This window comes from Motacilla alba, chromosome 23 (assembly GCF_015832195.1).
Source record: "Motacilla alba alba isolate MOTALB_02 chromosome 23, Motacilla_alba_V1.0_pri, whole genome shotgun sequence".
Lineage (NCBI taxonomy): Eukaryota > Metazoa > Chordata > Aves > Passeriformes > Motacillidae > Motacilla > Motacilla alba.
In genome coordinates, this window is record NC_052038.1 from 3,114,882 (window position 1) to 3,142,395 (window position 27,514).

Sequence of the window (27,514 nt, forward strand, 5' to 3'; positions counted from 1 at the left end):
ACATTTCCCTCTCTCTTTTCCTACTGACTGAGGTACTTGAGAGGTACAAACTTCCCAAATCACCTGATACAGACAGACCCCCTTCTAATGTACGCCCCCCTTTTTTCCTTGTGTCAATCAGTGGAATTCCTATGAAATGAATGGTTCCTCCCATTGTTTCTTTCTCAGTATCCCGTTTTATTTATCAGCAGCCCTACAGTTTGTAAAGACAAACCTCTCTCATTCCATTCATCCATCAGTAGAATCCTTCCTATTGTTTCTTTTATCTCTCAGTATCCAATTTTATTTATCACCAGACTTACAGTAGATCTGTAAAGACAAATCGCTCTCATTCCATTAATCGATCAGCAGAATCCTTCCTATGTTTTCTTTCATCTCTCAGTATCCCGTTTTATTTATCAGCACCCCTACAGTTTGTTTGTAAAGACAAACCTCTCTTATTCCATTTATCAATCAGTGGAATCCTTCCCATTGTTTCTTTTATCGCTCAGCGCTGGTTTTATCTACCCCCGCTTTGTTTGTAAACACGAATCCCTCATTCCTTTCAGAGTGACCCTAGCCACCGCAGAACGGGGGCTGTTGAACCTTCCAGGCTCCAGAACCGCACAGCGCCCTTCCCTCGTGCCCGGCCCGGTGCCGGTGCCGGTGCCGGTACCGCTGCCCCGCTCCGGGCCCGCCGCCCCGCCCGCCTCCGCAGCGCCCCTGGCGGCCGCCGCCGGCCCCGCCCGCCCCGCCCCGCCCCGCGCAGGCCGCGCCGCCATGGCCGCGCTGCACGCCAAGGCCGGCGGGCCCCCGCAGATCCCCGACACCCGCCGGGAGCTCGCCGAGCTGGTGAAACGCAAGCAGGAGCTGGCGGTGAGCGCCGGGGAAGGGCTCGGTGCGGTGCGGGTGGCGGCGGAGCGGCCCGGGGAGCGGCGGGGCCGCAGCGGCGCGGCCGGGCCTGCTCCATGCGCGGCGGTGTTCCCGGCAGGAGACGCTGGCTAACCTGGAGCGGCAGATCTACGCCTTCGAGGGCAGCTACCTGGAGGACACGCAGATGTACGGCAACATCATCCGCGGCTGGGATCGCTATCTCACCAACCAGAAGTGAGTGAGGGGCGCTGGGAGGCGCTGCCCACCCGCCCGGGCCCCCCCGCCCGCCCGGCCCTGCCATCGCGCCTGTCTCTGTTTCAGGAACTCCAACAGCAAAAACGACCGCAGGAACCGCAAGTTCAAGGAGGCCGAGAGGCTCTTCAGCAAGTCCTCGGTCACCTCAGCAGCGGTGAGTGCCGGGATGAGCCCTGACCCCATCACCGTCCCCATGCCTGCCTCCATTCCCATCCCTTTCCTTGTCCCCGTTCCTGTTCCTGTTTTATCCCCATCCCTGTCCCTTGGTGCCTCAGTGATCACCCGCAGAATGACTTCCCCATTTGAAATCCTGTACCTGCCCTGGCTCCCTGCCCTGAGCATCCCCATCCCACCCTGCAGCCTCTTCCAGAGCCCCTTTCCGGGTATTTGGGGTGGATGGTGTCACTGGTGTCACTGCTGTCCCCTGGCTTTGCCTCTGCCCCACACCCCGGTGCCACATGAGGCCACGGGCACTTCATAGGGACGTGTCTGTGTGACCTGGGCTCCGTGCTTTGAGCCCTGGAAGTGAATCCCTGCTTGGCTTGACGTCCCCTTTGGTTTTGCAGGCTGTCAGTGCGTTAGCTGGAGTCCAGGACCAGCTCATTGAGAAGCGTAAGTCCCTTTGTCATTTTCCTCGGAATTTGGGAAGAATTACACTCTCCCCTCTATTCAGCCCTGTCTCACCCTTCCAGATCTGGGCTGGGGTCTGGCTCCCCTTCCCAGTCCCTGTGTCTGCTGCCCTCAGGCTGCTCCTGACTTCCCAAGTTCCTTCCAGGCTCAGAGGGCTTTGTTGTGTGTGGAAGGGATTGAAATTGGTTTGTTGCCCTGTGGAGGAAGAGGCTGGACGAGCTGAAGCCCTGCATCTGTAGATGTGTCAGTCACAGGAGACCTGGGGAGGGACCACTCACCTTCAGGACACTGAGAAACGTTTTTGTGACCAGCACCAAATAGGATGTGGTTCCTCAGTGCTGAGGAGCAGCTTCCTGTCCCTGCTGCAGAGCTGTTTCCCAGGCTCGCTGATTCACCTGGTGCTGCGGGGCTCAGGTGCCTCTGCTGCTGGTCTGGGGTTGTTTCTCCCACTCAGGGCTGTGCCAGGAGCTCACCCCCGTGCTCACCTGGCTTTGTCCTGCTCTAGGGGAGCCGGGCAGTGGCACAGAGAGTGACACTTCTCCAGACTTCCACAACCAGGAGAATGAGCCCAACCAGGAGGATGCTGAAGAGCTGGATGGCTCCGTGCAGGGTGTGAAGCCCCAGAAAGCTGCTTCCTCCACTTCCTCTGGGAGCCACCACAGCAGCCACAAAAAGAGAAAGAACAAAAACAGACACAGGTCAGTGGGACCAGCAGCCTGCTCACCACCCCTGGACAGTTGGCTGGGGCTGGATTGAGTTTATTGCCTGAGGGGAACACGTTGGAATAACCAGCAGGCAGCTGGGGTCAGTTCTTTGGGTGGTTTTTGTGCTTTTGGAAGAGGAGGGGAAAGTGCTGAGGAAGTTAAACAAGCAGCACAGGGTGCTCGCTCCAGCTGTGCCACAGCTGTGCTTCTGGGCAGCCTCTCCAGCTCTCCCATCTCTCCAGGATACAGCTTATTCCTTCCAGCATTCCTTCCTTCCTGAGCTTGCTGCTTGGTCTCTGCAGAGCCCAGGGGGACAGGAATGTTCGTGCTTTCGTTGAGGGAGGGTGGAAAGCAAATGGGAATGGTTTTGGGGTTTTACACTCCCTGTGTCTGGATTTCACTGCAGCCCCTTCCAGCTCCCACATCCCAACTGAGTCTCAGTGCTGGCATAGAGGAGGTGCTGTGTCACCTTCACCTCGGAGTGTTTGTTATTAAACTGACCTGAAATTCACATGGAACAGATTCCTTGAGCTCTTTTCTGCTTGGATTTACCTGTCCAGCTCTGCCCCTGAGGCTGTCCCTGTGCCCTCAGCCCGGGCCCTGGCAGTGACAGTGCCTGAGTCAGGCCCTAGGGAGGAAAACCCTGGAGAGGAGACACTGCAGAGCTGTCTGGAAGGATTGCTGAAGCTGGGGCCTCAGGATTTCATAGAAGTAATGGAGCTTTTAACACTCTCTAAGAGTTCTAAAAGCTCTCTCAGAGGCAGTCTGTGCTGGCTCTGAGCTGCTGGCTCTGCCTAGGACAGGCTCTCCTCTGTAAGGGACCTGCCACGCAATAGAGAAAGGCTTTAAAGTGGTAAAACTTTCCAAGGGGGGCTGGGGACAGTTGGGGTGGGGACACGAGGTAGGTACAATGCTTGAAAAATGCTTAACTCCTTTTTTGCCTTCATTAAGTGTTGAGTCATTAGCATGTCTTTAATTCTTAGGTCAGAATTTCCTTCCTACAGCAGCCTGAATTGGGCAAATATCCAAAAGGACTGGATGTCCCTTTGGTTCCCCATGAGCTGGGAATCCAAAGAAGTTCAAATCTCTTTTTTTGCCTGTAGATATTTGGAAGAAGTTCAGGAATAACACCAGAAACTACATCCGTGAACAAGTCCAGAGAAACAACCTGTAAAACTGAAGTACAGCTTAAGAAAACTGCCATTTCAAACCAATTATAAAATATTCTCCCTGCACAAACCATGGCCAACAGCATGGTGGGGTGCAGGGCAGGTGCTGGAACTGACAGAAATCTCTTTGCTCTGGTCCATGACCCGGACTTTAGGGACAGGAGCTGGGGGGAAGCTGCCCCCCAGCAGGTTGTGTGGCTCTGGGTTCCTTCACAGCCCCCTGTGCAGCCTCGGCTGCTGCTGCCAGGCCGGGCTGTTGGACAGAGGAGCCCTGCCCTGCTCACCTGTGGCAGCTTCTGTGCTCCCCAGCCTGTCAGACACTCCGAGGGGCTCAGCAAGGCAGGAGCTGACTGTTTGTAATGCTTAGCAGGGCCAGATAGAGAATGAAAAACGATAAAAAGAGAATTAAATTTGTCTGTAATAAAAGCTCTGTTAAAATTGTGATTGCTGTTACTGAGTATCCCCTAAATTTTGGCAGACGAGACCAAACAATTCTCGAGTATGTTTAGGTTAAAAACACCCCAGCAACAACGTGCAGCGAGGGCATTGCAGGCCCCACAACCCCACAGGTGCTCCAGCCAGCCCTGTGGGTCTGTCCCCTGAGGGGTCTGGCGTGACAAAGAGAGAAATAAAAAGAAATGTTGGCTTTTCTCTTTATTCAGAAGCTCTTCCTCTCGCCAGCACACTCTGGGCTTCGCTGCCCCGTTCTGGAGGTGCTGGGAAAGGGCCCTCGCTGGCTTCCCCTGCGGGGACCTTTGCCTTCAGGTGCACACAGGGCCTCGGTGTGGCTGCAGAGGCTGTGCTGTCCCTCTGTTCCCTGCCACACCACAGCAAGGCCAGGGTGGAGATTTTCTGTGTGCTCGGCTGGGTTTGAGGGGGCCCGGTGCTGTTTGCTCTCAGCAGCGCAGTCCTGGGATGGATTCCCTGACCAATCCTGCCAGCTGTGGGCACAGCTGTGCCCGGAGGCCGCTTGTATGGGGGGTGGGACAGTCACCGAACTGCCCAGCTCTGGCAAAGGTCCCTGGCAAAGGTCCCCAGAGTGGGCCACCACTGCTGTGGACAGCGGCCTCGGGGTGTGGGGGGCGCCAAGTTCTGTGTCACCTCTGCCTGAGCAGCTGTGCCTTGCCCTGGCAGCCCAGCCCCCTCCCCAGCTTCCTGACCCCTCACTTGGGTTCCCCAAGCCCTCGGGTTCCTGTCCTGCCCTGAGTCTGGCAGCTGCCCCTCCTTCAGCTCCTCAGGTGCCCTGTGTGACCCAAACCCACCTCCCTGCTAACCCCTCTTGTTCCCGGAAATCCAGTGGGGAGGGGGACTCTGGGTGGCCAAGCCAGAGTGATTTTTGTGTCCAGTCCTGGTTAAGACATCTGAAGAACTTGATGGTGTTTGAGCACTGGCTTTATTATTTATTTCATTTTATTTTTTAGCAATCTCGCTAGGGTGGCTAATCAATTAATTGATTTAATTCATTAGTATATTAATTTCTATTGCTTTCTTCCTTTCAAATGCTGCCCCTCAGCCCGTCTGGCATGTTTGATTATGACTTTGAGTAAGTTTGACTTGAATTAGTACTTGTGCTGTGTTGTTAGTGTGTAGACACCGATGTGCCTTTTGAGACCTCGCTAACCCCTAGTTTATCTGTTTAATTGTAGGTATGTATATTAGGTTAGGCTGGGAAGTTTTTTTTAAAAACAGAAAAGCGTGATGGAGGTAACATTTTATTTAATAACTTCAGCAAATTATAAATTAACTTCACTCTTCTTTACCTTTCTGTTTCATATTTGAATAGATACAATTTTTTAACTTTAAAACTTAGTTTAAAAACTGATTCTTTTGGCTTTGCTGCTTAAGGAGATAAGTATAGACGTGGATATTTCCTTTTGGAAAAATGTACTAAACTCAATAATTTTGGCTCCTATAATCCCTGTCATCCTAACTCCTCTCTCTATCCAAGTAAATAACTCTCACGCTATGTCTGGCTAATGACCTGTGGCATAGTTACACCTCTGGCAGATTAAATTAACATAAAGCATGCCTAGTTCCCCTTGTTCACCCGCCTAAGTGCCCTGTGATTGATTGTGCCCCTTGATTAACTGTCTGGGAGTGGATGGAATCTGCTTTTTGGCAAGTAATAACTCGGCTCTTCTCTGCTGCTCTCTGCCCAGTAACGCTGGGAACAGCCCCTGGCTCAGCCAGGTGGGAATGGATGGATTAACCGTAGTCTCTGTCTAGCTGTGCCCTGTGCAGTCACTCTGGTGTTGGGTCAGGTATTGACATGGACGTTTCTCTTGTCTTTCCAACCACAGGATTGATCTCAAGTTAAACAAAAAGCCAAGAGCCGTAAGTATCCGTGCTCTGTCTGTGTTTTCATTGCTCACTGGAAGGGCTGGCTGACTCACAAGCTTTAAAAACCCTCCTGCTGCTGCTGTCATTTGAGTTCTTACTGTCATGGTTGAGGAGTCACAGCGTGAGGTCAGCATTGTCCCCTGGCTGTGGCAGCAGCTGAGCCCAGGTGGGCTGTTCCGAGCCCAGGTCACAGATAACTCCTGTGTGCTTCTCCTGGAAAAAGCTGCTTTGCATCCCGTTATCTTGTCATGACCTGGAGCATCAAAAGCATCTGGTTTGAGTTGATACTCAAGGTTGGCAGGGTCCTGCTTTTCAGTGTTTAGCTACAAGAAAAAGATCCGTTTCGCCTGCAGCTAGTGGTGTGTGAGATGAGAGAGGACTGAGACCCCCCAGCTCCAAGAGCAGAATCGGAGTGGGAAGGTGGTAACGTGCCTGTGCTGTCCTTTCTCTGCAGGACTACTAGAGCCATCAGTGCTGATGCTCCTGGGATTTAGGTCTGTGACTCCCCACTGAGAAGCCCTGAAGCAGGATGGCAGCTGCAGCAGGAGTGACTCACTCTGAGGGACTTGGATGGGGGGAGGAAATCCTGGACCGTGTACTTTGCATCATTTTTAAATCACCTGAGTTGCAGGAAGACAAAGGTGGTGTTGTAGTTGTAGCAGTTGTGAATTCCTGACTGTTCTGTGCTTCCACCTTGGTCGGGAACTTGCTGAAAAGGCTGATACTGCTGCCCCCTGTCACCTGCAGACCCACAGAGAGGCATTTCCTTTTCCACTGGAACTGGGGTAGGATTCAGTGTGTCCCATCCATGTTGTGAGACTTAAATTACTTTTGTTGCTGATATTTAGCTTTGCAGGTTTGGTTTCTTTTGGTTTTGTTTTATTTTGTTGGTTTTGTTGTGCCTTTTTTAAAGCTGAAGTGTATAGTTACAAGTTGACTTTGGGTTTAGTCCGTGTAGTGGAAGGTTCTTCATTTTGTGGAGCAGCTTTTGAATCTTACTCAAGCAGAGAAGAAGGCAGTTTAACCCTTTTCTCTTTCATTTTAAACACCATCTCCCAAAATCCCTCAGTGCATTAGGTGCAGGAAGGGCCAGAGCTCAGAGCCAGCTCTTCACTGTCGCTGACTTTGGGTGGGTTCTCTTTTTAATACAAACCTCTGTCATTTGTACATAAACAATAAAAGTTCCATGTTTGTCTCTTCTCATGGTTTATTCAGTCCAAACTTTGACTCCTGGTGCTTTTTAGTGTCCACCTGCTTTATGGGGACTTGCTGGGGTTCTTCACTGGAGCTGTTCCTTGTCCGTGACCCATGGGAGGTTCTCTTGGTGCTTTCTGTCCTCGGGGTAGCTGTTCCTGAGTTCTGCAGGGAGTGGCAGGCTCTGATCTCCAGCTGTGTTTGGCTGATCCTCCTGCAAGGCATGACTGGAATGTCCATGGTTCTGCTGGCATTGCTTGCAGATCTGGGACGAGCCAGCTGGATTGTCCCTGCAGAGGGACAGGAATCACGGCTGGGCGCTCCTCGCAGCAGCCACGCCAGAATCTTGTTGCTGTTTGAACTGAGCTGTGGGGAATTGCTCTGTCGGTGCTGGGATGTGTTTGTGTAACCCCTGCTGCTGGGGGGAGACGTGGGACAGGGGCCATGGGACAGGGCTGAATCCCCAGAGTGTTCACTGAATCCCCAGAGTGTGCACTGAATCCCCAGAGTGTGCACTGAATCCCCAGTGTGCACTGAATCCCCAGAGTGTTCACTGAATCCCCAGAGTGTTCACTGAATCCCCAGTGTGCACTGAATCCCCAGAGTGTGCACTGAATCCCCAGAGTGTTCACTGAATCCCCAGAGTGTGCACTGAATCCCGAGTGTGCACTGAATCCCCAGAGTGTGCACTGAATCCCCAGTGTGCACTGAATCCTGAGTGTTCACTGAATCCCCAGAGTGTGCACTGAATCCTGAGTGTGCACTGAATCCCCAGAGCGTGCACTGAATCCCCAGAGCGTGCACTGAATCCCCGGAGCATGCACTGAATCCCCAGAGCGTGCACTGAATCCCCAGAGCGTGCACTGAATCCCCAGAGTGTGCACTGAATCCCCAGAGCGTGCACTGAATCCCGAGTGTGCACTGAATCCCCAGTGTGCACTGAATCCCCAGAGTGTGCACTGAATCCCCAGAGCGTGCACTGAATCCCCAGTGTGCACTGAATCCTGAGTGTGCACTGAATCCCCAGAGTGTGCACTGAATCCCCAGTGTGCACTGAATCCCCAGAGTGTGCACTGAATCCCCAGAGTGTGCACTGAATCCCCAGAGCGTGCACTGAATCCCCAGTGTGCACTGAATCCTGAGTGTGCACTGAATCCCCAGAGTGTGCACTGAATCCCGAGTGTTCACTGAATCCTGAGCGTGCACTGAATCCCCAGAGTGTTCACTGAATCCCCAGTGTGCACTGAATCCCGAGTGTGCACTGAATCCCCAGAGTGTGCACTGAATCCCCAGTGTGCACTGAATCCCGAGTGTGCACTGAATCCCCAGTGTGCACTGATTCCCGAGTGTGCACTGAATCCTGAGTGTGCACTGAATCCTGAGTGTTCACTGAATCCTGAGTGTGCACTGAATCCCCAGAGTGTGCACTGAATCCCCAGAGTGTTCACTGAATCCTGAGTGTGCACTGAATCCCGAGTGTTCACTGAATCCTGAGTGTGCACTGAATCCCGAGTGTGCACTGAATCCCCAGAGTGTGCACTGAATCCTGAGTGTTCACTGAATCTCCAGAGCGTGCCCTGCCCGTGGAACAGCCGAGTTCGTGTGTTCTGCTGCAGCTCTGCTCCCCTGGGTTTGGGGTCTTCCTTAGCTCTCTCCAGGCACCGGCAGCACGAGGGAGCAGAATTCTGCTTCGGGCTGTGTGTGATCTGGGGATCAAGGCAGCTCTCTGTGTGTTCCTGCAGGGAGCTGGCTTATCCGGCAGGGAGCTGGGTCTGCTCTGGGCTGGTGGCTGCTCCTCCCCGGGGAGGTCGGGATAGAGCAGCTTAAAGGCCAAGCTGCAAAGCCGGCCTACTTCTGTGTTTTAAGCTACAGAGTTTAAGTACAAGGGGGTGGAAGATCTAGGTAACAGCATAAACTACAAGGCTTTGCTCCTCCATAGTTGCAAGTTGACTTGGGGTTTAGTCCGTGTAGTGGAAGGTTCTTCATTTTGTGGAGCAGCTTTTGAATCTTACTCAAGCAGAGAAGAAGGCAGTTTAAACCCTTTTCTCTTTCATTTTAAACACCATCTCCCAAAATTCCTCAAACATGGACAACAAGGCTTTTTTCCTCCAGCGGGAAAAAAAGAATTCTCAGCGGATGGTTTTGGTTCCCCGGCCTCGGTATGAAGACAGTTCTGCTGCTGCTCCAAGCAGGGGTGGCTGGAGCACCTGGATTTCAGAGGCTGAAGTCTCTGCTGCACCTCTACCCTCGAGGAAAGCTGCCAGACTTTTTTTTGGGTGGAACATTTTGGAGAAGCAGCAAAGGGCTGGTGTAGCTCGGAGCCTGTGTGCAAGGCAGGTTGTGTGGCAGGGCCAGCTCTGCATTCCCTGTGACACACTGGCGTGCTGCAGGGACAACGTGAAGTGCAGCCATTCCTGCCTCTGGCCGTGCTTGTCACCCAAGCAGGGGACAGCCTGTTCTGCAGCCTGAGGGGGGCACATTGGTGGGGCAGAAAGAGAAATGGCACATTTGATTCAATCACAGGATCAGCTGTTCCCCGCTGGGTCCTGACTCCAGCAGTTGTGCCTCAAACTTCCATTTGGCTTCTGAACACTTCTGTTTCACTTCTTAAGAGCCCGAGTGACTAATGACCCCCAGGACAGCCAGTGCCTGGGCACAGGAGTCAGAGGGAGCTGCACAGACTTTACCTGAAAGCTAATTAAAGCTAAAAGTAGTGGTTAGAAATATTTCCTGAGTCCTTTGCTTGTGCAAGGTGAATCCTGAGCAAAGGAAAGCGCAGAAGAACTACCACTGTCCTCGTGGACCCCAAAGGTGGAGCGTTAGGGAAGCGCTAATCCCTGCACAGCCTCGTCACCAAGAGGATTAGGCAGGAGTTCATCTGCTCGCCGAGGGGCAGGAGGGGCACGGCTCGGTAAGGGGGCAGCGGGGAGGGCAGCGGGGGTCCCGCGTGTCCGCTCCCCTCTGCCTGTGCTGGCTCACGGCGAGCCGGGACAGAGCCAGGGCAGCCGCGGTGAGGCTGAGCGGCGTGTCCGGCCCGCAGGAGCCCCGCTGAGGCTGAGTCCGGCCCGCAGGGGCCATGGGCCGGCAGCGCTCCCCGCCCGGGCGCTGCTGGGCGCGGCTGCTGCGCGCCGGGGGCCGCCGGCTGCTGCGGCTCTGCGGGACGGCGCTGCGGGCGCTGCGGCGGCTCTGGAGCCTGGCGTGGGTTGGTACCGCACAGCCCGAACCCAGGGAGCCCCCCAAACCTCTGCCGGCTCCAAACGGGGCGCGGGGCCGGGGCGCTGCTGGGGTGCAATCGCTGCACCGCTGCTGCTGTGGGCTCGAGGGTGTTGCACTGGGGGCTAAGGGCGGGATGCAATCGCTGCACTGCTGCTGCGGGATGGTGGGTGTTGCACTGGGGGCTGCAGGCAGGGTGCAATCGCTGCACTGCTGCTGCGGGGGGCTGGCAGGTGTTGCAGCCGGAGGCGGGGAGCGCCTCACCGCAGCGCCCGGTGCGGGAGCGGCACCCTCGTCCCGGGGCGTGCTTGGCTCGGGGCGCTGGGCGGGTGGGGTTGTGCCCACCGAGAGCCCCGGGGACGCGGGGACACCGCTCCAGGCTCTGCACACCGCTCAGGTGCTGCTGATGTGCTACAAGAGCTGCTGGGATGGCGCCTTCCAGGTCACCGAGGAGGTAACGCCCCGCTGGGAGAGCCCGAGCCCTGGGCAAGCCCCGGGACCGCTGAGCCCGGTGGCAGCGCCGGCTGGGTGGCACCAGGGGGGCCCAGACAGGGCTGGTGCCAGGGGCCATGGGCTCGGCTGCCCGTGGACCTGCGAGCCCCCGCTGTCCGTGTTGGCTTCCAGCTCGGCACAGCCCTGCAGCTTAGACTGGAGGGGAGCGAGGAGGAGGAGGATGTGGACTCGGATTCTGTATGGGAGCCTGGACAGACAGGTGGGTCCCTGGCCCAGGGGTGTCCCTGGGGGTGGCCGGTGCCGTGGGGGCTGGCAGGAGCTGAGCTCTGGTGCCAGGGCAGTGGCAGCGGCGCAGCGAGGCCATGCTGGGGAGGCTGGAGGCTCTGGAGGCCGATGTCCGCTTCCTCTGCACCGAGCTGGGGGCTGAGAAGCTTCTGTGGAGCAGCCGGTTCCTGGAGCTGCTGCGGGAACAGCAGAGCCTGCGCCAGCGGGTGAGTCCCGGGGGTGGCAGCCCCCGCAGCCCCCGTGCCAGCCCAGACCCTCACACCCCGCTCCAGCTGCAGGAGCTGCCCTGGCGGTGGGACAGTGGGGACAGCCCCGAGCTGCTGGGGGAAGCAGAGGACCAAAGTGCCAGCGGGAGTGAGGGAGAGAGCCCGGAAGGTAGGGCTGGGAATGGTGGAGGGGCACAGGGAGCCAGTGGCTGGGGAGGGGGCAACGTGCTGACCTCTGCCGTGTGGGTAATCCGCCAGCTTCCACCTGGGCACTGGGGGGCACTGGGCAGCCTGGGAAAGGCTCCCAGCTCTGTTCCCATCAGGAGCCTGGCTGGGTGCTCCCACTGGTGTCCCCTCCCTCCTTTGCTCTTTTCCAGGACAGTGGATGGAGGCACCTCAGCAACCACGTGGCTCCATCCAGCGTGACAGGCAGAAAATGTAAGTGAAGCTGTGAGCAGAGCCTCAGCAAAGCAGGCAGGATCCACACATTCCTCCCTGCCCAGGCTGGTGCAGCCCCAGCTGTACCCCTGCATGTGCCTCCATCCATCCCTTGGTGCTGGCTGGGCCTGGCCCATCCAGCAGAGCTGCAGGCATTCCCCAGGAGCAGGAGCCAGCGGGAGGCAGGTCAGGACAAGCCACTGGCCCTGGGTCTGCCCCAGGACACACCACAGCCCTCCCTGCCCAGGGCTGCCCCCAGGCTGACTGTGCCTGGTGAAGCCCACCGAGTAGCATCCTCCTGGCTCTGCTGCTTGTTGGGAGTTCCAGGAACAAGAGTCTGGTCAGCACCAGCTTCAGTCACCTTGCACTGGGGTGAGGGATTGCAAAACTCACCCACTGACTTCCTGATGGGCCAGATCCATCCTCTCCAGCTGCTCCCGCACATGTCGCAACCTGGGCCGGCTCCTTGAAACAGCAGTCAAGGGCAGCTGGCTCCCCAGGCACGGCTGAGGGCCCCGTGCTGGCCAGAACAACTGGCCCAGGAGCCTGCAGGGCTGGGGGGCTGCCCAGCACCCGGGCCTGGCCCAGCACAGGGGGCTGCACCCTGCCCCAGCCTCCCACTGCTCAATACAGGAGCTGCTCTCCATCGCTTGTGTCTGCCTGGTGTTTCCCCAGCAGGGCTGGGACAGCTGCAGCAGAGCCCTGCAGGCCCCCAGCTCTCTGGGGAGGGGGACAGGAGGAGCTCTGGCTGAAGCAGAGCAGGAGCAGCACCCCCTGCAGCAGGGGCTGGGCTCCAGCAGCAGCAGGACCGGCAGGGATCTGTCCTCCCAACGTGCCCGTGCAGCTCCCGCATGCAGGGAACTGATGCAACGCCAATAGCAGCAGCCTGACTCACCCTGCACCCGGGGACAGCCCCGTGCTGCTCAGAAACGCCACAGAAAAGCAGGTCCTGCCACTGAGCTGGCAGCTGCCATGGGGGTCCCAAGCTGGCCCCCACTCCTGCAGGAATCACAGCACTCTCCATGCTGGAACCACGGGAGCACCAGACAGTGGTGACAAGGTCCTGCTCCTGCTGTAGCCTCCGTTCATCTCTCCGTGGCAATCCTTGGGCTGGAAATCCCCAGCCAGCCCACAGACCAGGGTGCAGGAGGAGGAGGGTGGAGGGTGACATCAAGCAGCATGAGCTACAGCCAGCAGCTCTGCACCCCTCTGGAGCAGCCCCTCCCCACAGCACCTGCAGCAAGGCCAGAGCCACCTCCCAGGCCACAGAAACCTTTCCCCAGCCAAAGCTCCTGACCTGTTGCTTAACCTGAGGCTGCATTGACTTCAACACTCTTGTGCAACACTGCTCCCCAGCCCTGGCCAGGGCCCTCGGTGGCTTTGGCAGGAGGGCTGAGCCCGCTGCTGCTGCCCCAGACAGGGCTCTGGCTTCCAGGGGTAGCCCCTGGCCTTGGGGAACACCGGGGAATTCAGGGCCCTCAGGGAAGCATGAGAGAGCTGAAGAGCACGTGGCTGGAGGGCAAGTGCTGTCAGCATCTTGACAACACACACAGATACAACTCAACTGCTTCTGGCCTGCAAGTGCCAGGAACATTTCTGCCTCCCTTGCACAGCAAAATTCCAGGACCAGAACCAATTACTACAGCAACTGGTTTTGCATATTTAAAATCTTACAGTACCTACAATAGGAAACATCTTACAGAGCAAGAGGAAATTAAACAGGTAGCATCACCAACACCATCCCAGCCTCCCCCCACTGCCCTGGGGCAGCACCCAGCTGCCCCCCAGCACCTTTCCCTTCTCCTGTGTGCAGTAACTCGCTTCCTGCAGTCCTGTCTCACTGCTGTGAGAGGCTGTGCTGCTGCAGCACTTTGGGGTACAGGGTGCACAGCTGCTGCCATGCTCAGCACATCCATTCCTACATCCATTCCTCTCTACAGGGAGAGCAGCAGTGCAGCAGGCTCAGCACTGGGGAGCAGGGGCTGGATGCTGAACCTGCTCCCATGTACAGCCCCCATCACCCCATCCCCTTGCCCACAGCCTGCACAGGAGCCTTCTCCATCCCTGCCTCTGGAAATGCTTTAAGATGTTGGAACTGAGCTGGCCACATCCTGGAAAGCCCCAAGGGGAGGAACCAGCCGAGTTCAAATGGAAGTTCAGGGAGCAAGGGCAGCACAGGGCAGCGGAGAGATGAGCAAGCCCTGGAGAGCAGGCTGGCCCGCCTGGAGGAACCAGCCTCTCCTGATGCTCAGCACGAGGCTTCAGCGGCACACAGCTGACAGGATGAGGGCTGGGAAGCCCCTGAGCACAGGAAACCTTCAACAGGCCCATGTGTGACCTCCTTCTCTCCAACAGCCCGGGGAGCTGACCCAGTTTGACAAAGCAGCCGAAAGCAAACACGCAGCAGTCACTGCAGGCTCTAGCCCTAAGCCCCAGGAAGCGCTAAGGCAGATGATGCACCCCCAAAAACCCCCACCCCAACAGCCCCAGCAGGGCTGCCAAGGTGTCCAGGCAGGCAGCCCCACCCCTCCTGGCACTGAGGAGTGGGTAGGGGAAAGACTGTGCAGCAGCAACAGTTCCAACCAGCATTCCCATTTCCCAAATCTCTGCTCCAGAGAGCCTGGGGAACGGGGACACAACACAGAACCTTGCGTGAACGAAGGAGAAAACTCAGAGCACAGCAGTGGGATTGTGGCTGGGCTTGCTGGCTGCCCCAGCAGCACACACAGCAGCCTGGGGGAGTAACTTCAACCAGATCTGTGCTAGGGCCTGACCCTCCCAAACTACTGTGTGCCCTCAGGACTGTCACTGCAGTAGAAACATCACAACCCCAGTCAGTCAGCTCCAGCTCTTCCTCTCCTGGTTGTGATAATGAACCTCTGCACTGATCCCTTTGTCTCTCAGTGCAGCTTTGAGACACAAAACCAAACACTGACTCTTTTACACATCCTGTAAAACTAGAATTATCTATTGTCTTTTACAGGAACACCAGCCTTAAAATCCCGCAGCATTTTTCAACTACAGATCCCATTAAGGACAGCAGCAAACTCCTCACCTGGTTAAAGGTGTGCTCAGATCCCTGACACACCTCTCCATCCCCCCCACCACACACACACAGAGCCACACGAGCCCTGTCCCTGCAGTGACAGCCTCAGAGGCTTCCTCTCCCACAGTCAACACAGACTTCAGCCTGAGAGCTGCAGGTTTGTTTTGAAATGCAGCTGGTCTCTGGGAGCACCTGCCTCCCTGGTTTCTGATTAACTGGAGTCACTGCCCTGTGGTAAACGAAGAGCACAAGTTTCAATACAAACCATAAAGTTATTTAACCAGTGAGATAAGAACATTCTGTGCTGCAGTGGAGCAGGTGGGAGGGGAAGATCCTCACACCACAAGGTGAGCACTGATATTCCTGCTGCACTTCCAGTCCATAACAAACCTTCAGAGCAAAACCTGGACGTGTTACCATTCACACACTCCACACGCAACATCTGACACAGATGTACTGTAACTGGATAAAACATGTATTCATTTCCAGGCTGTACTGTGGAATTGCCCCTGAAAGCCAAACACAGTCCATGCCGATTCCAAAGCTGCCAGGAGCGTGGCAATTCTGCTGCTTTAAACGGCAATAAATGCTGCTTCAGCACCTGAGGCACAAACGCTGCGGTGCTGAGAGAGAGCCAGGGCTGCTGCTCGTGCCACCTGCCCTGCCAGTGCCTGCCCTGGGCACGGAGCAACCCCAGGGAGGCCAAATCAGCAGCAGACACTGCACATGCCCTTATCTGCCACAGCACATGGATGTTTTGGTCTCACTGCATCGATTAGCAGCCTGCCAATAAGCAGCACACAGAGATCAAAGCCTGTCAGAGCAACCCCAGGGAGGAAGGAGAATTTCTCTGGCTTCCCTGGAAAGCCAACCAAAATGCTGAATGTTCCTCCACAAAGCCACCAGAGCCCAAATATGTCAAGTCAGCAGTTTTTATTTATATAACACAGTTTTTCTTTGCCAGAGCTGTCACATGGCTATTCGGTACATGCCTATACTGCATAGTGATACAGAAAGTTCAGCAAGTGTCAGCTGGGGAGTACAAAATGTTAATCTTCTCATTGCAAGAGAGGCAGCAGATACCAGCATTCCACCAGAAACCCAAACCCACCTTGCCAGGTAACATAAGGCTGAGGTGAGAACAGCATTGATTAAAACTGCAAGCAGCAAGGTGCTGAACAGTGACATTAAAAACCATTTTATCTGTCATTTACAAATATGCAAAGTATCAGGTTACTTAAAATTAAGAAGCATTTTGCTTACTAACATGAAACATTACTAATTTGTAATGTATCATTATTAACCAGGTATACAGGTTCCTGTGTCCCTGTGGTCTCATGGCACATGGTGCCAGTCTGGGCAGGTCATTCCTTGGACAGCAGAGGGAAGAGAAGGACAGACAACCCTGCTCCCAGGAGGGTTTCAGGACCGGCTGCCCTCCACTCTCCCCTTCCTAATTTGCCACTCAACAACCTTGGTTTAACCACAGAAGGGCGTATTGTATTTAGAAAACAACACCACACACAGATACAATGTGTATCAACAAATCAACTGCTTCTGGCCTGCAAGTGCCAGGGACATTTCTGCATCCCTTGCACAGCAAAATTCCAGGACCAGAACCAATTACTACAGCAATTGGTTTTGCATATTTAAAATCTCTTACAGTACCTACAATAGAAAACATCTTACAGAGTAAGAGGAAATGAAATAGAAACAGTCTTGCCAAATAATTCTTATTCTACAATTCTGGATGCTGCTCTAGTTGGGCACAGCCAAAGGGGACAGGGGAATATTGGTGAGGAAAAAGAGGAAGCAACAGCTTTGCAACACAAAATATTAAAGGCTCCTCAGGAAGGCCCCTGGCAGCAGTCCAGATGTGACTGCAGCTGTTCTATTGCTGTCTGAAGGCGAAAGGCACATAATAAATCCTTGTCAGTGCTGTACAGAGCCAGCCTGGGACAGAGACAGCTCCAGAGCAGCACTCACAGCGTGCTCAGCTCACCCACCTGCTCTGACGCTGCAGCTGTCAGCACATACCCAGCACACAGCTCACTCACAGCTCGGGAGCAGTGTCCAGCCACTCCTCCTGAGCAGGGACTGTGCTCCTGGCAGCTGAGAGCTCACTAAGCACTCGTGGTCCATGGGGCACAATTACCTCAGGAAGATCAGCTGAGGTGGGAGGGGTGTGGAAAACATAATTCAAGAAGTGCACTAGTAAAACCAGTCAGATAAACCCAGCTTCAGATTACATTAATAACCCAACATTTGCCACAGATCTGAATGGTGGGATTTAGTAAAGAGGCTTAGTCAGGACCTAGCAGCAGCACTGGCAAGGCATTTGGGTCCTCAGAAACTAGCCTTGGGCCGCTACAAAGGCGGCACCCACTTCTCTCACATCCAGTTATGGACAACTGCAGGAGCTCAGGGTGTGCCAGACTCCCATGAACCCCAAAGGAGCAGTCCTGCTCTAGAGCTACAGCCTCCCTTCCTGCTTAGCCCCTGGGGAAGGTAGGACACTGGGGTGTTCTCACCTCTCCCACAGGCACGTGGCCATGGCTAGAGCACAATTTGCTGTGAGCACAGCACCTCTGGCACCCAGGCTCCAGCTGGAGCCCAGTACTTCCAAAGGAATAAGGAGCACTCAGAAGGCATCTGTGGCAGCTGCAGAGGCAAACCCAGCCCCTCAAGCTCTCCCCATACCCGCCTGCCCTCGGCACCTGCCTCACACACCCGGGTTCTGGGCCTTGTAGGTGAGGATCTCTGCTGCCAGCCTCTGGGGGTCCAGCAGCCGGGGGAAGCGGCTCATCACGGCATCCACCAGGTGCGGGTGGAAGATGCCGCACAGCTTGACGTGCACGCTGGCCCTCTCCTCAGCGAACTGCTCCGAGGCAGCCCAGGGCCCCGAGTCCCCGTAGGGCCCCGAGTCCCCGTAGGGCGGCCCCGGGGCCCCGTGCACCGGGCGGGGGCTGGGCACGCCGGGGGATCTCACCTGGGGCAGCGCGTACGGCTCGGACCAGAACTCCCGCGAGCGCGGCAGGGCGGCGCCGAACTCCCCGGGCAGGCTGTACTGCCCCGCTGCACCCGCGTGCACAGGCACTCCAAACCCTGAGAAAGAGTGGCGTGCCCCTGAGCGAGACACCTCGGGGCTGTACTGCAAGAAGCTAGCACCAGAGGAAGAAGGTTTGTGGGAGCTGTGGTTGTAAGAGACCAGACCGTTCTGCTCTAAGCTGGGGGAATGCGGGTACACGGGTCTCTGCCTGCCACAGGTGCAGACGGGCACCTGCTCCGCGTGGGAATGGTCACAGTGACTGGTACATCTGTGAGGCCACATGTCAGACAGCTGGTTCTCCAGAGACCCGATGCCCGAGTCGAGATGCTCCTGAGAGATGTAAGACAGAGAATCCATGGGAGGCTGCTGGTACCTGTCAGGGGAGACAGTGCCCGACACACAGCCTTTGGCCTGAAGCACAACGTCACTGGGCTTGGCTTTGTGGGCCAAGCTCTTCCTCTCTGCAGAGACCTTCTGTAAAGAGCTTTTGTCACTCTCTGTGGGCACAGAGCACAGGAGCTCTGCCTGGGAACCCCGCTTCCCCTTCTTCTCCTCCTTGGCACTGGTGCTTCTGGTTGGAGACAGCCTTGCGTTGGCACGGAGCTCATCAGCTAACGAGCGCTGCGGCTGGTTGATCCTTTCAGGATGGTAGAACTTACACTTAATTCCATAAGTGCACTTTTTCCCTGTAAGGAAAGGCAGAGCATGAAATGACCAGCTGGATTTGACTGTATTCTGAGTGACACTTGCACAGGCACCTTGATCTTCACATTAAGAAGGCAGGTCTTACCATAAGGGCACTGCTGTTTCTTGTGTTCTGGAACTACAGGTTTCTTCCTGAGGAAATTATCCAGGCTGGGGCCATGACGCCCTAAAGGATCATCTGGAGGCATAAACCTAAAGAAAAACAAATTTCAGTCAGAAGCAGTTCACTTTTTTGAGTTGAGGTTTGGTTTCTTCTCAAAGCCTCCTATTTCATTGAAGATCAAAAGCTATCTGAGCCCTACAAAGCTCTCCCATTTCCTGCAGAGATAACCTTCCTGCCACCCAGTCCAAAATGCTTCCCTTCAGGCACAGAAGAGGTTCAATGCCTGGTTGTTGACCAGAATTACTACCTGCTGCTAACAACTGTCCTGTGGGGAAATCACACCCTGGAGCTCTCCTTGGAACTCTCAGCTCCAAATTAGGAGCAGCTACTGAGATGCCACCAACTTCTTTTGGCTTTGTATCCTACAGCTTTTCATTATTTCTTCACTAGCAGTTTGCTCTTCTCATGCATCACTTGCTATTACTTCATTAGAACAAGCCAGTGAGTTCACACAAATCCTTCTTAAAAGCCCAGGAAAATGTGATCATGATGCTGTGGAGCAGCTACCCAAAACAGAGGCTAGCCAGAGTTAGGAGAATAAAGTGGATATTTATTAAAGGCCTTCAACAGGTACATCTTGGGCAGTGCAAAAGCCTCACACAGGCTACACCCAAGATGGACCATGGTCATGAGTTTTTCAGACAGATAAGAGTTCGGTCTATTGGCACATCAGGGGTTAATTGCCCAATTACAGCTTCATGTAATGAAGTCATGTTCCCCAGTTTGCTCCCCTCCTGCCAATTCAATTTTGTTTATACTTTTCAGGGCCTGAGGCAGAGGGTGTCCTTGGCTCTCAGGCCCAGAAGGATTGTACTGTCTGACTGTCACCGTCAGATTTTCTGGAAAAATCCCCTTGCCCAGGATTTCTCTCCTGGGAAGCTGAGAAGCCTCAGAAGCCTCAGAGAAAAAGGAAAACAATATTATCTCATTTGCTTCTCCTGTGTTTTGCTGCTTTGGAATGTGGTTGGAGATTGTTTATCCAACAGTTGGCTGTTTCATTGGTTCCATGTGAATTGTTTTGACCTAATGAACAATTACAGCCAAGCAGTGTCAGACTCTGGAAAGAGTCACGAGTTTTCATGAGTATCTTTTAGCCTTCTGTTTGTATCCTTTAATATAGTTTAGTATAGTATTCTTTAATATAATATAGATCATAAAATAATAAATTAGCCTTCAAGAACATGGAGTCAGATTCATCATTCCCTCCATCTGGGAACCCCACAAATACAAGATCTGACAACACGAGATGAGAGCTTACTAACACTCTATATGGAGTTTAGAGTTAAGCACCGATGCTGTACACAAGAAATAAATCTGAAAGAATACAAGCTAAAGACAGAAGGCACGAGCCATACTTGTCATTGACAAAGGAGTACATCAGCAGGCGCTCCTCGATGAACTTCTTCCACTCGGGCCGCTCGTTCTGCAGGTCGCGGTAGGTGTCGTTGGACACCACGATGCCGTCGGACTCGTGGGCCAGCTTCACGATGAAGCGGTCGTCGTAGCACACCACGCGCTTGCCGCCCACCCGCCGCGACGGCGTGAACACCAGGATCTTCTTCTTCTCCAGGTCACGCAGAATGTACTGGTCTAGAGCAAACACGACTGTCAGCACACCTGTGGGGTACTTGTGGGGTCCCCAAGATGAGGGAAGAGGTGAGTGGGTCGGGCTCCATTGATATCAGAAGGCTCGTATTGCATTCATTGTATCGCGGAATGCTACACTAAAACTATGCTAAAGAACAGAGAAAATATACAGACAGAAGGCTTAACAAGAATGAGAGTGAAAAACTCGTGACTGACTCCTCAGAGTCCAACACAGCTGATGGTGATTGCTTATCCCACGTGTGAATTGTTTTTATTTAATGACCAATCTCCAGACCACAATCCTAAGCAGCAAAACAGGAGAAGCTGAAGCTTCTCAGCTTCCCAGGAGAAAATCCTAGCAGAAGGATTTTCCCAGAAAATATGATAGTGACACACCTGCACAGCCCTTCACACAGATAAAATAGCATTGTTGTGGCAGTCGTGTTTTCTGGAAAAATCCCTTCGCCCAGGATTTCTCTCCTGGGAAGCTGAAAAGCCTCAGAGAAAAAGGAAAACAATATTATCTCATTTGCTTCTCCCGTGTTTTGCTGCTTTGGAATGTGGTTGGAGATTGTTTATCCAACAGGTGGCTGTTTCATTGGTTTCATGGGAATTGTTTTGACTTAATGACCAATTATAGCCAAGCTGTGTCGGGACTCTGGAGAGAGAGTCACAAGGTTCATGAGTATCTTTCTAGCCTTCCGTCTGTATCCATTCTCTATTCTTTAGTACAGTATTCTTTAATGTAACATAGTATCATAAAATAATAAATTAGCCTTCAAGAACATGGAGTCAGATTCATCATTCCTCCCTTTGCCTGGGAACCCCACAAATACAAGATATTATAAATAAACAAAAACATTTATTCTGTCTCTCCACAACCCAGTCTGCATTCAACCCTGCATGCTCATCATTGCCGAGTTATTCAAATCTCAGCTCTCTGCAAGCTCCTCTCAATTTGAATAATTCTGGCTAAATATGCTTCAGTTAAATAAAAAGCATGTCCCTGCAAGAGGAAAAATATCAAGAAATAAAAGACAAGAAGTTAGGAAGTAGAGCAGCATTACATTCCTTGTTTTCTGAATTATTCCAATTGATTCTGGCAAAAGCTGGCTTAGAGGAGAAGTTAATGACTAATACTCCCTGGTCAGTTCAGCTCACTGCAGCTCCTGCTACTCAGACTTTCCATTCTGAAGTTAATTACTGACTTAGCCAGAACTCTGCAAGCTCACTAAGTGACAGAGCAGTCAGCCTGAAAAGCTACTTTTGGTTTCCATGTTTTCATACCTCTTATGAGTACATCTGGTCGGGGCTGCTCCTTCCTCCAGGATGGCACAAAGACTGTAATATCCTTGTGTCCCCTGTCCCAGAACCACTGGACAGCCAGAAGGATCCCTCGGCAGGAGAACACCTCTTTATTCCCATGGCTGCAAAGGAGAAAATTAACACTTTAATCCCTTCATGATTCAGTACACACCAGTCAGGCAGCGCACAGAGCAAAGGGAGCTGGCAATTAGGACAAGCCTCAGTGAAGTGTTGAGGAGCACAGGCAGCAAACACAGATGTCTTGTGTAACAACACCCTCACTCAGACCTGCCCAGCACCCCCGTTCAGGTCAGCACCCCAGGATACCAGCAAACACCCAAACACTCCCTGGCAGGGAGACAGCAGCTGGAACTGTTGCAGCTGCTCTGAAACAGTTTCTGCTTCAAGCCTTCTGCTGGTTATTTTTAGCCCAGAGCACAATGTGACCCAAAACCCCTTTGTGCTACTCTGACAGCTAATGCCAGCGGCTGCTTCCTGCCAGGGTGCACCATACCCTCACCGGGCCTTTGCTTGCAAACTCATTCTGATCACTTCAGGAAAACAAGGTATTTTATACGCACTCTCATCACAAGGAAAGATGATTCACTCCATGATGGCTCCAAACCTCATCTACAAATGCACTATTTGCACAAAATGGCATCATCTCCTGTCATCAGGGCTGGACGAGAGACCAGCTCATGGCAGTTGGAGAACAAAGTTTGACAAGCTTGTCAGAAGCCATGTACCGATGCAAAAAGCTTCTTAATTATTCATTAGGTCATTCAATAAGTTTCCAGAACTTCTAAGAGGAAACTACCCCTCCTCTTTTACAAGCACTAGTATTTACAGTGCAATCAGCTCTTCTGCTGATAGTGGTTTTGGCAAGCTTCCAACACTTTATTCCAGCCTGCTACGTCACTGTGGGGATCCAACTGTCCGTGTTCTGTGACAGCATTCTGGGAACATGCACTACACCAACAGGGGAACCGCTCTCACAATTCAGGAAGGTTTTCCTCACCTGGTCACGACGTGTCCCAAATCTTCCTCCTTCCATCTGCACCTGAATGGCATTTCAGCCCCCACCAGCCCCTCACCAGCCCCATTCCTGCAGTGGCACTGTTGCAGCACCACTACAGAGAAGCTTCAGTTCCCCTCCCGGCCTCACCCTTTCTTTGAAACTACAAAGGAAGTTGAAGAGCTGTACAAAAGTACTTGTTCTAGAAGAACTAAACACTTGGCAACAGAACTAACACCCAAAGAGACACCTAACACACCTTCAATAAGAATCCTAAATTACAGAAGGCTGAAAATCACCATCAGAAGATGCTCTAAAAGTTTTCTCCAATATCAGATGGATTTAGCTATAAATAGCCAGGCACAGGTTACTACAATTTTTTTAGAGATAAATGTGAAAAACAAATCCTTTTTTGGTGGACTCCTTTTTGTTTGTCTTTGTTTTGGGTTGTTGATAGTTTTTATTTTTTGAGTCTCTGCTACCAACCTCAAACCTCCAGAAGGCAGCTAATTGGGCTGATCTGATTTGGCAGCAGCCAAGGAAAAATTCCCTTAGAAGGAAGTAAAAGCTAATTTCCACTATGATTTGCATAAGTTTGTCAAGAGCTGTTGAGGGAGGCCGCTGTACACACTGCAAATGAATCAGCAGGGAACATCACACCATCAATACAGGAAGTTTCAGAGTGGAATTCCCCTTCTAGCGAATTGCTTAAAAAAGCCAGGCTGCTTCTCTCATGTCAGACCCTGGGCTCTGGCCTGCCCTGACTCACAGCTGCTGTGATTTCCCCTCTGCATTTTGGGGTAACTTTCACCAGTAAGAGGCTCTGCATTAACAAACGCAGCCAATCCTGCTGGTGAAGCCCAAGCACTTATCCAAGGTTAACTTTGTTGCCAGAGTCACTTATCAGCCTGGGCTCACAAAAGGCCATTTTCCACAGTGCTCCCAGAGCTGTGGAGAGGGTAGGAACTGGAACAGGCTCTCCTCAGGGGTGCCAGGCATGGCTTTCACCCTCCAGCCCTGTTCCACTGCCACCACCATTCCTCACTTGCCCTGGGGCTCACCTGTGCCCCATCTTTCTCAGTTCTGTTCTCAGGACTGTCAGCCAGGGCTTGGCGAAAACCACACCTGCAAACAAACCTCCACGCAGCACTTTCACCTCAGACAAACCTTCTGCAACCAACACGGCAGCTCCACCCGCACCCAGGGTTATTTTCTATAAAATCTGCATACACAAACATAAACAACAAAGGAGGCGGCTTCTGAGCTGCAACAGAAAAAAGCTTTCAGGACCTAGTTCAGAACCCGGTGTGTTCCATTTCAAGAGTCTGCTATGCAAAGGTGGGGAAGACTTACTGCTGGGGTTGGGGTGAGGGCAAGCAGTGCTCACCAAAATGGGAGCAAAAGCCAGGGTGAAAATGGGGACATCACACCAATAAATATCCAGCCCCGAGATTCAGATTGCTTCATGGATACTGGGGGCTCTGGTCACAGAGTCCAACAGGACCTACTCCAGCAACACTGGGGCACATGAAATGCTGAGGATGAGTCACAGCCCTGCCTTGGTGACACCTCTGACATCTCAACGCTCTCTACCTTGTACAGAAATTCACCAACATACAAGAGGCACAATTTGGAGACAAGTCTCTAAAAGAGCTCCATATTACAAAGCCTTCTCTAATTAACCCTGTAATTATTTATTGAGCAACTTCCTGCTACGGAAACTTACACAAAGCCACTAGTCGAGAGGACAACGTCTCTTCAGTTATCCCCTGAGCACAGGAGGAAGTGTCTGTTTCAAAGGAAGCACTGCTGCCCTCACCATTGCCCCGTGACCGGCGGCTCCGGGCAGGCAGAGCAGCGGCAAGACGGGCCCGCAAAGGCAAACGTGATGCTCATCCTCGTGTGTCAGAGAAGCACCTTGGAAAATATTACCAGCCCCCTTCCCGGCACCCAGAAGCGGCTGCTTTGAGCGGGGCACGCACAGCTTTTCTTTCCGAGCCCTGAGCCCCTGGCAGAGCTCGCAGGCAGAGCTCCCACCCCGGCAGCCCCGCGCCCAGCCCGGACGCACCTCATGGCCACGTTGCTGCCATCGATGACGATGGGCTTCAGGTTGTCGCTCTCCGTCTCCTCGGGGCCGGGCGCGGGGGATTTGTTGCCGGCGCCGCCCCGAGGGACCAGCGGGGCCTCGGCGGGCTCGGGCGGGGCCTCGGGGCCGTCCCGCTCGGCCGGGCCGTGCTTCACCAGCTCCCCCAGCACCGTGTTGGTGTCGGCGCCCAGGCCCAGCTTCTGCAGCACGACGCGGATCTCCTCCGAGGAGTAGCCGAGCTTGCGGAAAAAATCCACCTTCAGCTGCAGCTCGGGGCCGTCGCCGGGCCCCTCGGGGCTCTCGCCGCCGCTCATCCCCGCTGCGGGCCGGGCCGCGGCCGGCAGCGCCTCAGGCCAGCCCGGGGCGACGCTGCCCGCGCTCATGGCTCCCGGCGGGGGACTCGCGGCCTCCGCTCGCCGCCGGGACCTGTGGGGCGACAGCGGCGTTAGCAGCGGCCCCGCTCCCGGCCGAACCCCGGCCTCCGCCCCGAGCCCCCGCGCTCACCGGGCCGCTGCTACCGCCGGGCTGCCGCTGCCTCTCCATGGGGCCGGAGCAGGGCAGGCGGCGGCGCCTATTTATACCGGAGAGCAGCGCAGGGCGGAAGGGCAGAGCGAGGGGTGGAGCGGCAGCGTCCGCCCGGCCCGCCCAGCCCAGCCTTCCCCGGCCCGGCCTTCCCCGGCCCGGCCCGCCCAGCCCGGCCTTCCCCGGCCCGGCCTTCCCCGGCCCGGCCTCCGTGCTGCCGGGCTGTCGCCGCGGGGCCGGGCTCCGTGACACATGTGCCTTGCAGCGCCTGGATCCCCGCGATGCAGGTGGTCGTGATTCAGCTTATCAGCCCCGCGGTGCGGAGGAGATAGGCGCTGGCAGGAAACATCTGTCACCCGCCAGTGTCTGTCCCTTGCCAAGCGCTGAACCGCACCTGTGTGGAACCGCAGGGGTTAAAATCTACATTGTGAAACGTGCAAAAACTTCACATCTCTGACTTCTGATTAATCACGCCTATACAATTTAATGAAGGTAGTTGCAAATTTGCTTCCCCGAGGCCATGTACCGGAGCCCAGCTCAGGAGGAGGAACTCTCCCAGTTACAGGAATGCATTTGCATTCATCTTCCTTGTGGTTACCCCGAAACAATCATTTTTCCTTGTCTCTGGCCGTGTCTGAAACCGCACTGTGTGCTCAACAGTAACACACACACACACAGAGATTCAGATCAGAGATAATCCTTAGTTCTTAAGTAGGTGCTTTCCCAACACTTCTTTCCCTTGGAATCTACTCCAGTCAGCATGAATCTAGCATTGTTTGTGTGCTTTTGCTTCCAGGCTAAAGTCTATTGCGCCAGAAAGAATGGCCACAGATTTACTTCCTATAGGACAAACCCCAAGGAAGAGGCACAAAGCTGAATCTCCTGATTTATGCAAAGCAGTGGCAGCAGCCACATGGCTCTCATTTGGTGAAAGAGAAGCCAGGAGAGAGGGAGGCTGTTGGCTTCTCCACCCAAAAAGCCAGAGGGAGTCATGTGCCGGTCCCACCTCAGAGCTCCTCATGGGTGATTTTGACTATTTCTTTTCTTTTCCACATTTGCAAACCGCTTTGAACAGTACTATTATTTTTTTTTTTTTTTTTTTTTGGTACTGCTAGGGCTATGGTGGAGGCTGCAGCTTCTGAGGATATGAAGATTCACAGAAACTTTGCTGGGATTGGGAATGCACTGAGGCTCTCCACCTCCAGGCAATGATGATGATGATGATGATGATAGAGTGCAGTGCCTGCAGCAGGGCAGCTGCATCATGCCCTTGCTGTGGTGGCTGTCAGCTGGCACTGCCGAGCCTCTGTCCCTCTGCAACACATCTGTGGCTCAGGAAAGAGGTGGAAGTCCCCATCACAGCACAAGAAAGCCCTGGGCTTTTCCAAGGAGGAACCTGTGAGACCGAGGGGAGGACAGGGGCTGGCGAGGCCAGGTGCTCTCAGGATGGTCATTAAGAGCAGCCAGCAGCATCTCATCCTGCTGAGCTGGGAATTCTGGTGTGCAAAAAAGGAACTAGAGCATCCAGGGGCAGTGGGGACCCCAAAGGGCTCTATGACAGCAGGAGCCCTGTCCCATGGATGGGGTCAGTCCCTGCCTGTCCTCCACCTCCATCCCCTTCTCTGCTGACTCAGTGTCAGCTTTCCTCCAGCCTGGTTCCTTGTTCCTGAACATTCCTCAAAATCTTGATGTCACATTTTTCTAGGGATTACCACCCCCATGTCCCAGATTTTAAAGGAAGAGCTCATCCTCAGGCAGAGCCTTTCATCTCACACTCATGCACAGCCAAAACAGTTGATATTCAAGGCTCCCATTATCTGCTGGGGGGTAGAAGCTGGCCTTGTGCCAGTTCCTTGGGAGGTGATGCCAGCTCTTTGCAAGTCCTGCTAACCAGCCACAACCAGGAGCCCTGTCAGCAAAGTGGCCCTGGGCCCGGCTGCTTCCCTATGGAAGCTCAAGGCAGCTAACTCACTTCTAAAAGAGGGCTAATTAAATCTCATTTATAAAAGCCTATGTGGGACCATTATGTTAATTAAAGACAACTTAAATGGCCTTATTTAGCAGCATTTGGGAGTAAATTAAACTGAATTAAGGCCACTTTAATTCTGAACGAGAATTTTATGCAGAATTTTAATGTTCAACTTTAGACTTTGTTAATTCAATTTAATTTTCTTAAGAATCCTGTATAGACAAACCCTGAGCAATGAGGTACCTGCTAAGGCACCTGCTCCAAGCTGAGCTCATTCCTCAGCTTCTTGGGGAGCTGACAGGGCTGGGACTGGCTGCTTTGGGATCTG

The 27,514-nt window shown here is 53.8% G+C and overlaps 3 protein-coding genes across 15 annotated transcripts; 2 read left to right on the plus strand and 1 right to left on the minus strand.

The window, feature by feature from the left end:
- The first annotated feature begins 704 nt into the window (after positions 1–704).
- MEAF6 (MYST/Esa1 associated factor 6) lies at positions 705–7,171 on the plus strand. 5 transcript variants are annotated; one of them, XR_005259673.1, is made up of 9 exons: positions 730–855; positions 971–1,086; positions 1,174–1,261; positions 1,674–1,719; positions 2,243–2,435; positions 5,124–5,153; positions 5,257–5,314; positions 5,911–5,944; positions 6,405–7,171. XR_005259673.1 is itself a non-coding variant. In XM_038160972.1 (8 exons), the coding sequence occupies exons 1-8, from the start codon at positions 760–762 to the stop codon at positions 6,411–6,413; spliced, it is 612 nt and encodes a 203-aa protein (XP_038016900.1). In that variant the 5' UTR covers positions 705–759; the 3' UTR covers positions 6,414–7,171. The 5 variants fall into 5 exon arrangements, 3 of the variants coding, with proteins under 3 accessions (XP_038016900.1, XP_038016898.1, XP_038016899.1); XM_038160972.1 differs by lacking the exon at positions 5,257–5,314 and having other exon boundaries at positions 705–855; XR_005259674.1 differs by lacking the exon at positions 5,124–5,153.
- A 1,414-nt stretch (positions 7,172–8,585) lies between these two features.
- LOC119711128 lies at positions 8,586–17,413 on the plus strand. Of its 9 annotated transcripts, XM_038160920.1 has the most exons (5): positions 8,586–10,346; positions 10,755–10,811; positions 10,982–11,069; positions 11,147–11,470; positions 11,679–17,413. In XM_038160920.1, the coding sequence occupies exons 1-5, from the start codon at positions 10,221–10,223 to the stop codon at positions 11,741–11,743; spliced, it is 660 nt and encodes a 219-aa protein (XP_038016848.1). In that variant the 5' UTR covers positions 8,586–10,220; the 3' UTR covers positions 11,744–17,413. The 9 variants fall into 9 exon arrangements, with proteins under 9 accessions (XP_038016848.1, XP_038016842.1, XP_038016843.1 ...); XM_038160914.1 differs by having other exon boundaries at positions 8,586–11,069; positions 11,152–11,301; positions 11,368–11,470; XM_038160915.1 differs by having other exon boundaries at positions 8,586–10,811.
- Positions 15,704–25,353, minus strand: ZC3H12A (zinc finger CCCH-type containing 12A). The gene is made up of 6 exons (XM_038160910.1): positions 25,200–25,353; positions 24,678–25,121; positions 21,577–21,716; positions 20,058–20,292; positions 18,625–18,731; positions 15,704–18,520 (listed from the first exon to the last, which is right to left on the minus strand). The coding sequence occupies exons 2-6, from the start codon at positions 25,076–25,078 to the stop codon at positions 17,508–17,510; spliced, it is 1,896 nt and encodes a 631-aa protein (XP_038016838.1). The 5' UTR covers positions 25,079–25,121; positions 25,200–25,353; the 3' UTR covers positions 15,704–17,507.
- Between the last annotated feature and the right edge of the window lie 2,161 nt (positions 25,354–27,514).

Coding starts and splice junctions, on each gene's coding strand:
- ZC3H12A (XM_038160910.1), bottom strand. CDS start 25,078: ATGAGCGCGGGCAGCGTCGCCCCGGGCTGGCCTGAGGCGCTGCCGGCC. Junction 21,717..24,677: donor GGCAGCAACGTGGCCATGAG/GTGCGTCCGGGC, acceptor TCTCCTTTGCAG/CCATGGGAATAAAGAGGTGT. Junction 20,293..21,576: donor ACCAGATGTACTCATAAGAG/GTATGAAAACAT, acceptor TGTTTGCTCTAG/ACCAGTACATTCTGCGTGAC.
- MEAF6 (XM_038160972.1), top strand. CDS start 760: ATGGCCGCGCTGCACGCCAAGGCCGGCGGGCCCCCGCAGATCCCCGAC. Junction 856..970: donor AACGCAAGCAGGAGCTGGCG/GTGAGCGCCGGG, acceptor TGTTCCCGGCAG/GAGACGCTGGCTAACCTGGA. Junction 1,262..1,673: donor CCTCGGTCACCTCAGCAGCG/GTGAGTGCCGGG, acceptor TTGGTTTTGCAG/GCTGTCAGTGCGTTAGCTGG.
- LOC119711128 (XM_038160911.1), top strand. CDS start 10,221: ATGGGCCGGCAGCGCTCCCCGCCCGGGCGCTGCTGGGCGCGGCTGCTG. Junction 11,070..11,151: donor ATGGGAGCCTGGACAGACAG/GTGGGTCCCTGG, acceptor GTGCCAGGGCAG/TGGCAGCGGCGCAGCGAGGC. Junction 11,471..11,678: donor TGAGGGAGAGAGCCCGGAAG/GTAGGGCTGGGA, acceptor GCTCTTTTCCAG/GACAGTGGATGGAGGCACCT.